Genomic DNA, 16705 nt, shown 5'->3' with positions numbered 1-16705 from the left:
TCCGAAAATCGACTTTTGACTGATGTAACCATCATTCAAATTTGCGAATTCTTGACTGAAAAAAAAGTTTCAGTTTCCGATGTCAATCGATAGAGAATCCTTCTACGAGCTCGGCAAGGTATGGCATTCCATGTTTTGGCCACGCTATCCTTGCGTATTATGCAAAACAAGTGCGCATTTTTCGGAGTGCCGGTGACGGCAATTTTTGTGGCCGCTCCAAACCGCCCCAAAAGTATGCTACAAAATAAATATACAATTCCAAAAATCCAAAAAAAACACATAAACACATAAACACATTGATTTACAAAACATATTTTATTTTCATATTTAATTACGAATCACAATCGCAAGTCTAGCGTTCAAATGCAACTCCCTCTCGACTACCTATGAATATACAAGTAAAAAAAAAGAATAGTAATATCTAGATGGGGGACATTGGGGATTTGGCCACTATGAGTAGTTGTGCAGCAGGTAGTCGTAGGAGTACTCGAAGACCAGCAGCAGGATGGCACCGCCCGGGCCCAGACGCATAATCTTGGGCACGAGTCCCTTGTACAGAGCCCGGAATCCCTCCTCGCGATAAACAATGCCCATGGAGCTGAGGGTTCCGCGGTACTTGATCTGGCCGGGCACAGGCTGTGGGCCCTGGATGCGCGACTTGGCCACATCGAAGGGGATGTTGACGAAGCAGGCCAGCGTGCCGGCCAGGAAACCGATGGTCACCTTGCGCAGGAACTCCAGGTGGTTCTCCTTGTACTCGGGCACCACATTCTTCACGCTGTGGTAGAACCCGAAGTACACCATGTTGAAGACCCCATTGCGTCCCATGGTGGCGGTGATGCCCTTGTTGAGTCCTCGGAAGCCCAGTCCGTCCTGCTTGATGATGCCCTTGGCCACCGCGAACGTGCTGAGCATCTTCTTCTGCCGGTCCGCCTGCTGGGCCACCTTGACCACCTCGAAGGGATTCACGGCAATGGCCTCCAGGGTGCCGGCCGTCAGTCCCGCCAGCGAGAAGGTCAATGGGGTGGGCGTGGGCGAGCCAAACTGGAAGAGCGGCTTCGTCTGCTCGAACACCAGGAACTTGATGGCCCGCTTGGGCGTCTCCGCCAGGATCGGCGGCATAATCCCCTTCCAGTAGGAGGTGATGCCCTCATGGCGGTACATCTTGGCGAAGCAGTCGAACACGCCATTGTAGTGCAGCTGAAAAGTAGCGAAAAGTTCATAAGTATATTGTTTTTAAAGGTGGAAAGGGAAGGGGCTCAAGTTTTGATTTAAACTTAGAAAATATACTATATTATCATTATATTTAAATAAATTGCTTGCTAAATATTTGTTTTTGTTCTATGCACTCTTTCTTCGCAACACGCAAAACTGGAACTTATCCACGGGCAATTGCGTGCATTGTCCGCACATATTTATCTGTTGTATTTGTGCTAATTTCCCCCTGTCCGTCCCCTCCAACCCCTTTTCCCACTTTTTCCGACTGCTTTCATTTGCAGTCGTAAATTTGTTTAATCATCGCGCCTCCTCGACTGAAAGATGCGAAATGGTGTCGCAAAATAAAGACATTTTTATGCTGGGGCTGCACACAAAATATTGTTTCCCATAAACCTATATCTTCGCTGAAGTCTAAGCAGAAATAATCTGAGAGACTCTTCTTTCTTTGTCTTTTTAGCTCATTTGTTTATCTAATTTTTTGCAACTTCTTTAATATCATAACAATTATTCCAGAAAATCTAGCTCTGTTTTAGCCTTATCTAAGTCCCTCTAAGCATAAAGATTTCCGAAAACAGGGCCCAGAAAACACCCAGATTAGATAGGCTTTGCAGGTGTGGACCTCCCAATTCACTTGTACCAGTTTCTCCAGTTCAAATTCCTAGGAATGGAGCTACAACTAGGTGCTGCACCTGCGATTTCCCACGCACTTCCCCCAAAAGCCAAACCGAAAATTAATGGCCAACACGCGTGTCCAGTGTCGGAACGGAATCGAAAGTGCCGACTGCTATCAGCGCATAATTCCGATTTCGATTTGGATTGGGGACTGCTTGAGCCATATATACATATATTATATATATTTATAAACGTGGCTGATAAGCTGGTTCGGCGCGGCGTTTCGCTTCGACTGCTGATAAATATGGATTGTCTGGCCCTTGGCTCGAGAAATGTAAACACAGAGAGAGCTGCTGGTTCAGCATAGACAAACTGGGGAGCGTGTGTCCGTGACCTTGCTTTGCCCTTATCCAAAAACGAACAGCCCCAGCCCCAAAAAAACAAAACCAAAACAAGCCACAGCTGATGGGAGAAGATATATATCTTTGGAGTAGCCTCTTCGGATCATATCAAGATATGGACAATCTGTTCATGTCTCTTGAATTCCGAGGTGATTAATTAGTGTCCAATATTTCTATATATCTGTGTTTCTTCTTACATAAACGATATAATCTGAGAAATATCTATGCTGTCTAGAGAATCTTTTGGGAAACAATATTGGCTCATAGGCTTACTACAGAACAATCTTTGTGATCTTTGTGTGTTTTAGCTACATGTATCTTTGCTCCAGAAGCTATTAATTTGTCTGGTAATTTATACCCAAGTCGACCTGCTTTCTGGAGGAATACCTGCCTATGCCCCATGATAACTCACCTCTCCCAAAGCTGAGGCACTGGACACCGGAGTGGTCTGGATCTGGATGCGGGTCTTGACCACGTCGAGGGGCTGCATGATGCAGACCTCCAGGAAGCCAGCCGAACCGCCGGCCAGAACTTGGAAGGCGGCGCGCTTGGCGTGCGAGATATCCTGCTGCTGGGCGGCCATCCTTGCGACTCCCCCTTCTCCCTTCGCCACACTTCTCTGTCCGAATGCCTGGGAAAAACTAGCAGCTCCACCGGGAAGCAGGACTGTCGAACGCTGTCACTTTTCACCCAGAGCCAACTGCGTGTGAGCAATGAGGGGTAATAGATTGGGACAGAGCCGGAAAACTACTAAGGAACCGCCACCGCACGCCTCGAGAACGCAATTCGCACTGAGCTCGAGGTTGAGGCAGCTGCTTGTGTCGAAGACAAAAGACCACACAGAAAGAAAACACTGCGAAGTCAATTTGAAAAAGTAGTTTTCTTTTTGCCTTTTGTTTACGAGTGGACAATGCTGGCAATCCAAATTTGATATAGCATCAAATTAATGTAATACATTATTTGAATATAATAATGATATCATACTGATATAATAAAATGAATTGAAAATATTGTTTTGACATATACCATTTATAGTATGTAAAACCATAAGTAAATCATATAAATTTTTCTTTCTGTGCAGAGAGGAAGGCGAAATTCGATGATTAATCAAATTAATGTAATATATTATTTGAATATAATAATGATATCATACTGATATAATAAAAGGAATTGAAAATACTGTTTTGACATATATCACTTATAGAATGTAAAACCATAAGTAAATCATATACATTTTTCTTTCTGTGCAGAGAGGGAGGCGAAATGCGATGATTCTAGCACTGGGAGTACTGGAACGGGGTCGGGGCGAAGCTTTCGCCGGATTTGGATTCGGATCGGGAATCGAAATCGGAATACGAGGAGAGAGCCACATGTGCTGGAACGCGACTCGCTAATTGAATTTGCTCACGCAGATCGCGGGGTTGTTGGAGAGCTTTTCCACTCGGGGTCTTCGTCATCAGCAGATTGGCGATCCCAGCCAGCAGAAAGCTCAAGATATCGGACCAAAGAAAGCTATTTGTGCGACTATGGAAAAATTCTACACAAAGGTTAAAAGAGTAGAACAGCAGCCTCAATTCAGAAAAACACTCCAAGTCCTTGCAACAGGTAGCAGGTATAGAAAACTCCAGTCAAAGACAGCCGAAAACACATGCTGCCCAAGAGAATAATATTAGAACATTCAAGATGGAAACAGAAGTATCTCCGAGATAACACAAGCATTTGACATGGCAATTGAAAACACTCAGAGTTATATATTGTAGTGGGCTTATAGGCAGATGGACAAATTGTTTAGATAAGATAACTGAATGCGAGAAATCTAATATTATATATGGGTTGTTTGATTGGCAGAACGATAGCCGTATTTAAGTAACTAATCAAAGTAGAGCAAATAAACAATCATAAATGTCTGTACTTCAAGAGGGGTAAAATGTTTATTATTTATTAAATTTTTATTTAGTAATCAAATACGAAATGGACAGCAAATTGGGCATTTGAGTCAAGAAAATTGAAATTACTTTTTAATTATAAAGTTATAGAAGATGGCTCTTTCAAATTATAGGTGTTATAATAAATACTTGTTTAATGCATTTACAAAATGGTGTTGATATAGAGGAATACTCTAGAACTTGGACTTACTTAACTATTTAAGAACTAATACTCTGGTTAGCGAACACCAAAGAACAAGGCACAATCGCATCCATTAGATTGCTTATCTGTGCATCGCATTAATGATGTTCCTCGCCCATGTAAACACACTGCCAAGATGAGGAAAATGAGGAGGAAAACGAGGAGGAAAGCGAGGAGGAGCCGCACAATGGACAAACAAATCGTTTGACATATTCTGCCTCTTGATTGGTTTATTGTTCATAGCTCACGGCACACCGGACATCAATCAGAGATACCAGATACGACCTCCAGATTGAGGACAACTTTCATTTACATAAAATGCATTCTATACCGAAATGCATAGAACAAATTGCCGGTGTCAAATATGATTTCCCTGTGATTTAGATGCCTTTCTTTGTCCGTCTGCGTGTGTTTTATGATTGTCCAAATATTTCTGGCTGTTAATTATGGGCACGGGTTGGCGTGACGTACATCTGGCATGGATGGATGCTCCATGGATGTGTGGAATTTATGACATTGCTCAGTGGACAGTGGACAGGCAGGGGGGAATTTAAAACGCATTAGAGGCCATTAAAAGCGAATTAATCCAAGCCAGGAATCACACCGTACGACTCCTTACCTAATAATGCTGTCAAGTCACGCAATCGGAATTGAAATGGGAGTTCGGAGCGAAGAGGAGGATGATCACATCAAATCATCCATGAATGGATCGATGGGAGAAAACGCTTTTCGATTTATTTATCCATTTGGCCCGGGCAATTTCTCGTCTTTCCACCCGGCTGGAGATCACACAAAGATTCCGATCCCGATCCCACATGGAGTCCCCATCCCATTGCCATCCCCATTCCCATTCCCGCCTCAAAAACGCATTTTATCCATCCGTAATTAGTACGAGTTTTACAAGTAAGCACAACATGTAGAATGCCACATGCAAGCGCCGATTGATCGATCAAAGCCGCGATCTACAGGGCTAATCAATCATTTTTCCATTTTCCATTTCCCATTTTCATTGTGGGGCCGCTGCTCCAAAGTGAGAACTCACGACCGCCTGCAGTTGTCCGTCCGTCAGAGGCTATTAACCCCGTTTTCGGTCAGAATGTTCCACTTGTTGCACACTTGTGGCCCTTGAGAAACGAGAACAAGTTGGCCCAGAACAGGCGGCGGTCAAAACCGAAAACAGAGCTCTGCACTCGAAGAAAATGGATACGACATGAGAGTTTTTCAAGTTAAATGATTACAATAGAAACAGAAATATATCTAATAAAATATCAAAATTATAAGATTATAATCAGGGGAGTGCTAGAAAACCTTCAAAGTGCAGCAGTGGAAACAGAAGTCGCATCAAAAATATATAAACAATATTAATCAGAAACCAAAAAGACAACTGGGATTTCTATTTATTATGTTTCGCATTTGCAGATGTTATTATAGTTTGTGGGCGAAGGCAAAAAGGATTTTCTGTTTGAGACTTTTGTAACTAAGAAATAAAATAAAGGTATCAAATAGCGAATTTGTTTGAGTACCTGATATAAACCTGCACATTTCCGTCTTGGGAATATTAAACTGATATCGAGCTGTTTTTCTATCTGTGTAAAGTCCCGGCGCGAAGGTCTTCTCCGTCTGCCCATCAAAGAGTCCCCGAAAATTCACTTCCACTGCGCTGCTCCGAGAATCGAGAACCGAGAACCGAAGGAGGAGCAGGCCACCGCAACAGAGGGAATCGGTTAAGAGTGTTTTGATTAATGCCAGTTTTGACAGCTGATGGTCCATGGAGATGGAGTTTGAAATGGAAATGGAAAATAGCTGGCTCCATTGATGCTGAAGCGAAGTTGGCAGCTGTCCAACTCCTGACAAAACCACCAGACACCGAAAATCCCTGACAAGAGATGCCACTGGGGAATGGGAGGCTCTAGAGATATAGAGATCATTCGTTTAAATGTGGCATAAAATAAGTCTTTTATTATGTTTGCGTTGGGCAAAAGTAGGACATAAGATGTGAATCTATCCTTCTTATGTTGATATTAAACACATTGTAAATAAGAATGCGTTCTGAATATAGGAATAAATGGGTTTAAAAGAAGTCTACCACAAAATTGAGTTGCGAAATGAGTAACTCTCTTTGATACATTTAAGCACTAAATCAGTGCCAAGTTAGGAGGCATTAATTCTTTCTGGTTTCGGACCTACATTACACCGAGTGGTGACCCACTCGGCGACCTTTGGGCGACCCACTCAGAACGAGTTGTGCGATTTTCGCCCAAAACGAAAGTTAGTTACGCCATCGGCCAGAAACCAAAAGCAACCCGAATCCAAGTGTCCAACTAAAGCCGTATAAAGTGATGGATTAGAGTGGCAAGTTGACCATTTCACACACATTCGTCGCACTAAATGGAGGTGCCTTGGATTGTGCTAGTACTTTGGATTGAGGTCACCTTGGGGCAAAGCTACTTGGCGGGCGAGCATCGTCCACTTTGGATACTGGAAGATGGGCTGGCCAAGCGGCAGAGACAGGATCGCCAAGAAGCGGATTATGAGACGACAACCAGGATAACTCCGCTGATGATCCGGCGGCAGGGAAGAGGAAGAGGAGGTGTGGCACCCGAACCCAGACCCGTCACCTTTCTGGTTAGACATGAAGATCGGGATGTGCCTCCGTCTCCTCCGCCTCCTCCTCCTCCTCCTCCTCCAAGACTTCCCCCTTCATTACCCCAGCGACGCTTCATGATGCCCCATCGCCTGCAGCTGCCCCATCAGTACGTGCAACCAGCGATCGCGCAGACCAGGAGTCACCGTCGGCATCTGCCCGTTTTCGACAATGGTCCCGGGGAGAATTCCCTGGATGACTATCCCATTTTCGTTTACAACGGAACCAGGGGGGAGCTGATACTGAACACCATGCTGAGTAGGAGGCGATATCCCATGCAGGAGCCGGTTCCCGGTCAAGTGCTCTATCCCCCCTCGACGCCCATGTTCCGGCCCAAGCCGATTGTCCAGCGATTGCGAGTGCCGGGACAGCAGGAGATGATGAACCTGACCCTGATACCCTTTTACGCACATGAGGCCATCGGGGATCCGGGTCTGACCAGCACCACTAGTGCACCAACGATCAGAACCACCACGCCCACTCCGCCACCCACTCCGCCGTCCTACGAGACACAGCTGCCCAGGATCGAGGAGATGGTGCGGCTGGGCAAGCGGAAAAGGAAGAAGGCCAAGCAATATGAAGCCTTCCACTCCCCCCAAGAAGTGATGCAGTGGCAGACTGTCCTGCGAAGATCCACTGGGCACAACAGCAACCACCGAGAGTACGCCAGTGGGGAAACGGAACTGGAGGAGCATCAGGAGCTGGCCGATCTCGATGACGAGGAGATGGGTGAACCAGACTGGCTGGCAGAAGAGGAGGCCGAAACGGAAGTGGAGCTACCTCTGGAGCCAACGGAAACCTCCACTGCCAGCAGCACTGAACCCTTTCGGATCGTCTATTTCGATGAGAGTCTGGAGCGACCAGTGGTGGAGCAGCACCTGACCAGCACCACTTCACCACCACCACCGCCCGTGCGCCAGAGCTCGCGTTACGCACTCAAGAGGGAGTACTACGCCTTCCCGGTTTACACGCTGGGCAAACTGCTCCAAAATCCATCCAAGAAGCGGATCGAGAAGAGGAGCTCGGCGGAACGGGAGCCCAGCACCTGGTTCATTCTGAATTCACGGTGAGTTGGTGCTCTCTTGCATTCATAATGTATTACTACACACTACGAATCGCTCTTGAATTTCAGCTACAAGGGACCGCACCACCGCTCACTGGGAACGGATAACCAGACCAGGTACTACACCTCCAAGTACATTGAGAATGGCTTCCGACCGCGGAGATAAATCCCCTAATTAGTCATACACCTAAGAGTAAAGAACAACTGATGAGATAAGATAGCGTACAAGTATAGAATCATTTGGGGGAACGGATGGGGGAAAAAAAGAACCCAGTTTGTGATTATGACAATCATCCCGAGATGACCATTAACGCCTCTCTACATATGGCCATTCAGATGGAGCCATGAGACAGTTTAGATTGTAATGGGTCGGAATAGTGGAACAGTTTTACAAGCCATAAAGGTCAGCCATAAATTCCTGGGCCACAGAAAAGAGCCCGGTCTCTGAAAAGGCGGTCGTAAATTGGAAAGTGAAGAATAGGAACCACACTCTACTCTATTGAGATATTGAGTGACCCAAAGTTGCATAACCCATCGTGCAAATCGAACTGTTGAGGCTGAAGGCGTCGACTGACCCAAATTCCAGAACTCAAAACACAGAAAATCAGAAAGGAAAACAAAGTTTCAATGTGTTAAAAAGCAAGGGGAGGGAGGAAGGCCGAAGAAGAGTCATCAACAAATTTTTATGGCCAATCGAATGGATGCGGCCCTTTCAAGAACCGTGCCCCTTCTACTTTTCTGTCAGTGGCTCCATCATTCATTCAATCACTTTGTCAATGATCCGCCTCTCCATGCTGTTGTTGTTCCCCCGTTCATTATTATTATTGATTTCCCAGCTTAGTTTTCGCTCTGCAGCCTGCAATTAATTTTCTCGTTGTTCTACAAGGGGTCTTCACTCCAAACTTCAAACTCCAAAACACCAGACTCCAGACTCCAGACTCCCCTTTCCACTTTTCCTATTTCCCCCCCTCTTTTCCATTGGAGGAAAAACCCGGTTGGTGGCGGCTTTTCTGTTCTGCCCAGCATCGCCATGGGCCACACAATCGATCCCAACCGATCCCAACCGATCCCCATTCCCAGTTTTCAGTTTTTAGTTTTCGGCTATAAAAGCTCGAGCCGCGACTCTTTTTGGGCTTAGAACAAAGGCAACCGCGAACGCGAGTGGATCACTTCCTTTTTTTTTCATATTTTTTAATTGTTCCCCAAGGATAAAGGGACATTCATCCAGTGAAGTGCAACGTACAAGCAAAATGTGGCTATACTTTGTGGTATGTGGAAAAAAAGTAAAAAAGGATTGACTTGCTTTCAAATATCCTTGCCTACTGAAAAAGACCACGAAGTTTTTCTATGACACAAGTGATACGAACTTCCACCACGAAAAAAGGATTCTGTTTATGTTTGGTTTGATGTTTCTTAAATCGGAAACTAACAAAATGAAAATAGTTTGACTGCCAAAAAAATAGTATAAATTGTAACTTAAATTCTCTATAAATATAAATGTTCTTGTTGTGGCAACGTTATACGAGTTTGGTTATTTTAAATATGTTGAGATTGAGCAAGTGAATAAAAAATTTCTGTTGAATGTTAATAGTATTAAAAGGGCCAATTAATCTTAAGGATTAAATTGAACAAATATTTAAAGGGGAATATGACTTTGAATTGAAATTTGAAAGTTTTATCGACTAGGGAAATGTCGGACTTACCAAGTATTTATCCCTCTGCAAGCGAATTAAGCCATCTTCACTCCTTCCCCTCCTTAGATCACTCTAATCCTGGCAGGCTGCGAACTGTCCAACGGCTTCTGGTGGCCAAAGACAACAACGTGAGTATTGAAGGTGCAAGTTAATATGGTTGCAACATCACCTGTGCTTTTTTGTAGGGAGACCAGGGAGCCAAGTGGTCCGGTGCTGCAGCACATCCCGCTCACCTACTTCCGCACCTACACCTACCAGCCGCTGGGACCTGGGTTCTTTGGATTCGGGGCAGCCCAGACGCCCCTGCTCCCGGGTGGCCAGTACGATCCGTATGCGGTGACCAGCTATGCGGCTGCCCGGCGCCATGACTCCGTCTCCAGGCCGGAGGTGACTCCTCCGGCGGGGCTGAGCAGTGCCTCCGTGGGCAGCAGCACCACCACCAGCACCACCACCACTCCCGCGCCCACAACCACTTCGACGACGACCACCACGACGACGACGACCACTCCGGCACCGACCACGACCAGCAGTACTACCACTACGACGACCACGCCCCCACCCCCTCCTCCGCCGCCCCAATCCACCAGCAGCAGCTTCTCCGAGGGATCCACCTCCAGTCTGATGCGCTTCGGCGAGTATCCCACGTACAATCGCCGGCTGAGCAACCTCTACAACGGCAGGCCCCAGTATCCGTATCCGGACTACTTCAACTACCAGTCGCACCAGAATCTGATGTCGGATCAGGGTGCCGGCGGCAGTCGCATCCAATTTGTGCCCTGCATGTGTCCTGTGAGCGTGCCCAGTCTGGTCTCATCCTCACCAGTGGCCACCGCACCACCTCATCCGGCCACTCCAGCCACCACGGCCTTCAAGTCCCAGCCGGTGGCTCGTCACATCGAGAGTCAGGAATTGGAAGCGGATGCTGATGGCGAGACAGAGAACGAGGGGGAGGAGGAGGACGAGGAGGAGGAGGGGGAGCAGGAACAGGGACAGGGACAGGAGGAGGGTGCCACCAAGGCCCAGCCGGAAACGCAGGAGACGACCTCTGACAGTCCCGCCTAAAGCAAGCAGACTCTGTAGTATTAAGCCACCCACTCGTTGACTGATTCGTCACTCTCGGGGGTGTCCCAGAAATTGTCGCCAGCCGCTGGTCAAGTCTCAGTGTCCCAGGAAGCTTAAATTTTGCCTAAAGGATTTAAGGCCATTCAAAAAATAGGTGTATTCTAAAGTCTGAGCAATTTTAAGGTAAAACTCTGGTACACTGAAAGACATTTGACGCGCCAATCGTCAGCGATTTCTGGAACATCCCTGCATATACAAGTCAACGCCTACCGACAGACCTACATTTTTTTTCTCTTATTTTAAATAGACATAAAATAAATAGCAAGAGGCTGGAAAAATAAGAAAAATTAGTTTAATTTAGGGGATTACATGCTAAAAGTTTAAAGACCTTTTTTTTACATTGATTTCATGTTCTTTTATTGATTCATATTCGTATGCTCCATCAATTACATTTACACATTTAAATTGTTTTTATCAATATTCTAATACTTTGCGCTTGCTGCACGGATTTCAACTAGCCCCGAGTCAAGATCATTGAGCTCCGACATCTTCTTATCCTTATCCTTCTCCAACTTCTTTTTCTTTTCCTTCTCTCGATCCCTAAAAGCCATCCTCCATCCTCCTCCACATCAAACGACTTGCATCCTCAATTAGTGGAGGACGCCGATCCTTCGATCCTTCGATCATCAATTCAACAATTACAATTACATTTACTTAACTAGATGAACTTGTGCTTCGAGTCTTTGAAGTTGAAATTAGCTTGCGATTGGGGGAAAACTCCGCCGGTTTTCCACTCCCATTTCTTTTCAGAGGGCGCCAAAGTGGTCTAAACGTAGTTAATATGTAATTAATGCGTAGGTATTACAATACAAAAAAGGAGTTAAGTATACAACTAATCGGGGGAAAATATATAATCAGTCGTTTAAGTTTTTAGATATACATGTATACATCGATATATAAATATAGTCATAAATATAAACTGCATTCAAATACAATTACAAGTACAATTACACCTAAGCGTCGGGGGTTGAACAATCGAAGAGTTATGAGCTAGAGTACCAGGGCGTAGTCCCCCCGGAGGGACTGGGCCCAACTAACAAAAAAAAATGCATCTTACATCTACTAAGATCGCACTGATCGTACTTAGTGCTAAGTCTGCTGCGCATGCGCTCGAAAAGAATCTTTTCCTCGTTTGTTTGAGTTTGCTGCAGGTCTGCTAGTTGCATGTTTGCTCGCTCGTTTGTTTGTTTGCTTTGTGTGTTACAGTTGCTTTCGTTTGTGGGCTTACGTGGTAAAGAAATTGCATTAATATGGCCTATCAATGTATCTGATGAATATACGTATCCTAAGCCTTCTTCTTCGTTCGATTTCTGCTCATTCCAATAGCTATAGCCTTCATCCGTTTGCCTGTCCAAAAAAAAAATACATTTATCTTTGCTTATAAGATATGATTATTTGTTTTTCGTTTGCATGTCTCCTCATGTTGTGTTTTTTTGTGTTTCTCTTGAACTTTTTGTCTCGGTTTCTTCTACTCAGACCACCGATTGCATCGGTGTTTCGTCTCCTCCTTCAAACTTCTAGATTAACTAGTTGTATTCGCACACACAAAAAAAATAAAATAAAAATTAAAACATAACTTTTTTGTCGTTTTAAAAATAATGAGATTGCGCCAGACTAAACGCGTATGTAGCTCATTCACACTCACAGTCACTCAAAAGTTCAATCTGCCTGCCACGCGCTGAACACACTTGGAAATCATTTGTTAAACTTTACCGGGCGCGAGAAATCGGTTTATCACAAGATTCGATTTCGGATTCGGATTCGTATCCGGATTGAATTCGATTCGCGCCCCTTCGATTAAATGCCATTGTTTGGAGGTGTGGCAGACAGCACCGCACTCACACTGCACACCCGTAAATAAATACTACAAAATAGGAGCAGAGTCCTGCTGGGAAACACAGTGGGAAACACAGGCTAAAACTAATGCGCTTCGCCCACTGTGTTTTGCATTGGTGTTCTAGTGCCACAGTCTTAAATTAAAATGTTTAGCTATACAGATCAGTCTAAGAATGATACAGATTAAAAAGGCTTTAGAGACATTTCTGAATAAAAAACATTTTCAGTTGAAACAGAAACACTAGAACACAAACACACAACACAGTGTGGGTAGTACATAAATGCTCGCAAATCTCAGATCTCTCGTAATTAGAAACTAAAACTAAATGCATACAGGATAACCTAACCGAATGTCTGTCTGTTATTTAGTAATATGTATATATCCCTGTAGCAGCGCATCGTCGGAGAGCTGGAGGGGCTGAGGCCCGGAGGTCCTGCTGGATCAGTCTGATATGTGGTTGTCCTCGTCCTCGTCCTCCTTGTTCCATATTCCATATGGATCGCCCCCAGCCAAGCCCCCAGCTCCGTCTCCCATTTCCGGACCACCCCCGCCTTATCCTCCTCGTGGACAAACCTAGACAAAGGTCTCGCGGATGACGGTGCCGTTGCTACTGGTGCTTAGATCTTAGAACTCGGTTGATTGTCAGACGAACGACGAGAAGCCGGGCAGTGGTGCCCTCGATCTGGCCATATTATTGACGATAATCTGGCCACCATTGAGGCTCATCACTGCACTGCCCTCCGGCTCCGAATCGGTGTAGCTGGAGTAGTTCCGCACCGGCTTGGTCTTCTTCCACGACTGCCGCAGTGAGTCGTTCACGTTGGCATAGTGATTCACAAACGAATGCGGATCGCTGCGCACGCTCTCGTTCTCGCTCTCCGAATGCTGCAAAGTAAATATAAAATATTCAAATTACTTATCATTCAATAATTCCACCATTTTTGGAAACTCAAGACATTATACAAACTTAAAAACATGAGGGAAACACGATCTAGTCCACATGTCTTGAGCATAATATTCATCAAGCAGGCAAACGGTCCTTAGTAAAATATGTTTGTTTATAATAATTCGCTGGTTGCTTCCAAGAACCATAATGAATTTGAAATTTAGTTGGGTTAGTAGGGATTATAGCTATTTTAAAAGGAGTTTTTGAGATCGCTTAAAGCTTAAAATGCACTTTGTTCTACGTTTAGTTAGCATATTTTACTTGGTCACTGTTTTTCCCTCAACTCACCTGCGATGCCTCCGAACTGCTCACCTCCGAGGGCTTCTCGGTTACGCTGCTGTCGTCCGGGTTCTCGTCGTAGCACTTCAAGCTCTCCTCGTCGCTGTGGTACGCCACGGAGGCGGGCGAGGGGCGTGGCGGGCTCTTGCCGAGGTGAACACCCGGCGGAGGTCGATTGGTGGACTTCCTGCCCAGGGTGCCCAGGGTGCCGCTGCGCAGAGTGCCCACACTGTTGAGGGTGCCTGTTCCAACGCCGTGGCGGGAGCGATACAACTCCAGAGCCAACTCCTGTCGCTCGTCAATGGACATGGCCATGGACTCCTCCAGAGTCTTCTGTGCCTCCTCTGCAATTCAATAAGAGATCGATCAATAATCCATTATGTAAAACCCAAAGCGCACACTCACGTTTGTATTTGTAGCTCTTGCTCTTGACACACAACACCGCAATGACCATCACTATGATCACAATCGAAGTGGCCGCCAGGGAGACCATGAACCAGGTTTGCCGATAGAAGGGCTTGTGCTGCAGGTAGCCGTACTCCAGGTGAAGTTTCGACGGCGTCAATATCGAGTCCTTGGAGTACACGGGGAACGAAATGCCATAGCGATTGTAGGCGATCACACGGAATGTGTACGCCGTCGAGGGCATCAGGATGTGGTAGCTGACCGTGAAGTCCTGCATCATTCCCTTCCTTGTCTGCTCGATCTTCGTCCAGCGGGAGTCGTCTATGATTGGCAGGAGATAAGAGTTAGGTTTTCGCTTGGAAGATATTTCAATATTCAGGGAAACTTAATGGCGATAAATAAATATCAGGGATAAATTATATATTACGGTTTCGAAGGGTCTTTAGGCAAGTAAAATGCAGTAGGTTAATTTTTTTAAGGTTTAAAGCAAATTAAACATATTCTTAAAGAAGTAAATTTAAAGAATAATTCGGCAATATTTATACCCTTGCAGGAGGTATTATAATTTCAGTCAAAAGTTTGCAACGTAGTGAAGGAAATATTTCCGACCCTACAAGGAATATATATTCTTGATTTCTTTTGCTTTGCAGAAAAGTGTCAAAAAACTGCACTTCTAAGCTCATAACTTTTCTTACAGGCATCCTTTTTCAAAGTGACATACTTCAAAATGATCGTGGTTTGATTCCCTAAAAATCTGTGTTTTCAGTTTAGTTTTTTTTTTTGGGTCGATTTTTAATCATTTTAAGCAATGTAACCCATTTCCAAATTTTCGAAAAATGGGTTTGCAGAAAAGTGACCTAAAAACTGATTTCCTGAAGCCATAACTTTTCTTGCAGACATCCTATTTCAAAGTGGCATATCTTAAAATGATTGTGGTCCAATTCTCTAAAAATCTGTGTTTTTGGTTTACTTTTTTTTTTTGGGTCGATTTTTCGTCATTTTCAATGATGTAACCCCTTTCCAAATTTTCAAAAAATGGGTTTGCAGAAAAGTGACCTAAAACCTGCACTTCTAAGCCCATAACTTTTTTTACAGATTTCAAAGTGGCATATCTTAAAATGATTGTGGTTCATTTCCCAAAAAAACTATGTTTTTAGTTTACTTTTTTTTTTTTGGGTCGATTTTTAGTTAGTTTCAATGATGTAACCCCTTTCCAAATTTTGGAAAAATGGGTTTACAGAATAGTGACCTAAAACCTGCACTTCTAAGCCCATAACTTTTCTTACAGACATCCTAATTCAAAGTGGCATATCTTAAAATGATTGTGGTCCAATTCCCTAAAAATCTATGTTTTTGGTTTACTTTTTTTTTTTGGGTCGATTTTTAGTCAGTTTCAATGATGTAACCCCTTTCCAAATTTTCAAAAAATGGGTTTGCAGAAAAGTGACCTAAAACCTGCACTTCTAAGCCCATAACTTTTTTTACAGCCATCCGATTTCAAAGTGGCATATCTCTAAATGATTATAGTTTGATTATCTAAAAATCTGTGTTGAAATCTTGGTTTATATTTTCGGGTCGATTTTTCGTCTTTATTTACCCATCGAAATCGAATTGTAGAATATTTAATTTTTGTACCAGCTGCAAGGGTAGAAGCTTTGCTCCCATTCTTGTTTTGCATTAGTTTTGGTTAGTTCAGGCATAATTTAATATGATAATTCCTGTCAGGATGGGATTAGTTCTCTTGTGATTGAGTTAGGATGTGACTAGGATTACTTAAATTCTACTTTCTATGGACAGCAATACTTACAAACAAATGACGGCTCTCCTTTTTCTACGCAAGCAAAAGAGTAATTTTTGTTATTATAGTTTTTGGAAAGATTTTGTCATTTTAGAACCAAGTCACCAAAGAGTGATCGAATGGAAAAGAGGAGAGATCCAAAAAGAATACGTAGAGATTATGTAGTAAGAGCAAGTCCAAAACCAATTCTACAATTTGCAGTAGGGAAACGCAAAAACTTACCTCGCTTCTTGGCCTCGATGAGATAGCCCAGAATTGGTCCCCTTCCCGACGGCCCATTGATCCAGTGCATCTCGACGCTGGACAGCGTCTTGGTCAGGATGAGATCACGCGGCGCCACCGGTGATCCATCCTGGGGTCCAGTCGTCACATTTTCACTCACACCCGGCCCGTAATCCACGGACGTTTGAGCACGGACGGTGAACGTATACGTGACCTCCTCCTCCAGATTCTGCACGCGAAGTGTCGTATTCGATACCTTTTGTTTCACCTGTTTGCTGAACTCTGTGGGTAAAAAAGATTGCGGTTATCATTAACTAATATCCCCAGATTAAACTCA

The 16705-nt window shown here is 44.4% G+C and overlaps 4 protein-coding genes across 14 annotated transcripts in view; 2 read left to right on the top strand and 2 right to left on the bottom strand.

The window, feature by feature from the left end:
* Positions 1-296: 296 nt before the first annotated feature.
* LOC108046901 (mitochondrial 2-oxodicarboxylate carrier) lies at positions 297-9858 on the bottom strand. 2 transcript variants are annotated; one of them, XM_017126867.2, is made up of 2 exons: positions 9769-9858; positions 297-1200 (listed from the first exon to the last, which is right to left on the bottom strand). In XM_017126867.2, the coding sequence occupies exon 2, from the start codon at positions 1162-1164 to the stop codon at positions 451-453; it is 714 nt and encodes a 237-aa protein (XP_016982356.1). In that variant the 5' UTR covers positions 1165-1200; positions 9769-9858; the 3' UTR covers positions 297-450. The 2 variants fall into 2 exon arrangements, with proteins under 2 accessions (XP_016982356.1, XP_016982355.1); XM_017126866.2 differs by lacking the exon at positions 9769-9858 and adding an exon at positions 2644-3032.
* LOC108046897 lies at positions 6747-8231 on the top strand. The gene is made up of 2 exons (XM_017126863.1): positions 6747-8068; positions 8135-8231. Exons 1-2 carry the CDS (start codon positions 6747-6749, stop codon positions 8229-8231), a joined length of 1419 nt encoding a protein of 472 aa, XP_016982352.1.
* On the top strand, positions 9209-11119 carry LOC108046900 (uncharacterized protein DDB_G0290587). The gene is made up of 3 exons (XM_017126865.2): positions 9209-9333; positions 9826-9887; positions 9945-11119. Exons 1-3 carry the CDS (start codon positions 9316-9318, stop codon positions 10819-10821), a joined length of 957 nt encoding a protein of 318 aa, XP_016982354.1. The 5' UTR covers positions 9209-9315; the 3' UTR covers positions 10822-11119.
* A 623-nt stretch (positions 11120-11742) lies between these two features.
* The window catches only part of LOC108046895 (protein sidekick), an 84789-nt gene continuing 79826 nt past the window's right edge, over positions 11743-16705 (bottom strand). For 5 of the 10 annotated variants that reach the window (XM_017126851.2, XM_017126850.2, XM_017126852.2 and 2 more), the window contains 5 exons: positions 16369-16650; positions 16156-16179; positions 14349-14669; positions 13953-14287; positions 11743-13603 (listed from right to left, as the gene is read on the bottom strand). In XM_017126851.2, coding sequence (XP_016982340.1) covers positions 13361-13603; positions 13953-14287; positions 14349-14669; positions 16156-16179; positions 16369-16650 — 1205 coding nt within the window. In that variant the 3' untranslated portion in view covers positions 11743-13360. The remainder of the gene's footprint in view (positions 13604-13952; positions 14288-14348; positions 14670-16155; positions 16180-16368; positions 16651-16705) is intronic. The other 5 variants (XM_017126853.2, XM_017126855.2, XM_017126858.2 and 2 more) reach the window with 1 other exon arrangement.

The sequence above is a fragment of the Drosophila rhopaloa genome, unplaced genomic scaffold (genome assembly GCF_018152115.1).
Source record: "Drosophila rhopaloa isolate 14029-0021.01 unplaced genomic scaffold, ASM1815211v1 contig_3, whole genome shotgun sequence".
NCBI lineage: Eukaryota > Metazoa > Arthropoda > Insecta > Diptera > Drosophilidae > Drosophila > Drosophila rhopaloa.
The sequence above is the reverse complement of the archived record's forward strand: the minus strand, read 5'-3'. Positions and strand labels throughout refer to the sequence as shown.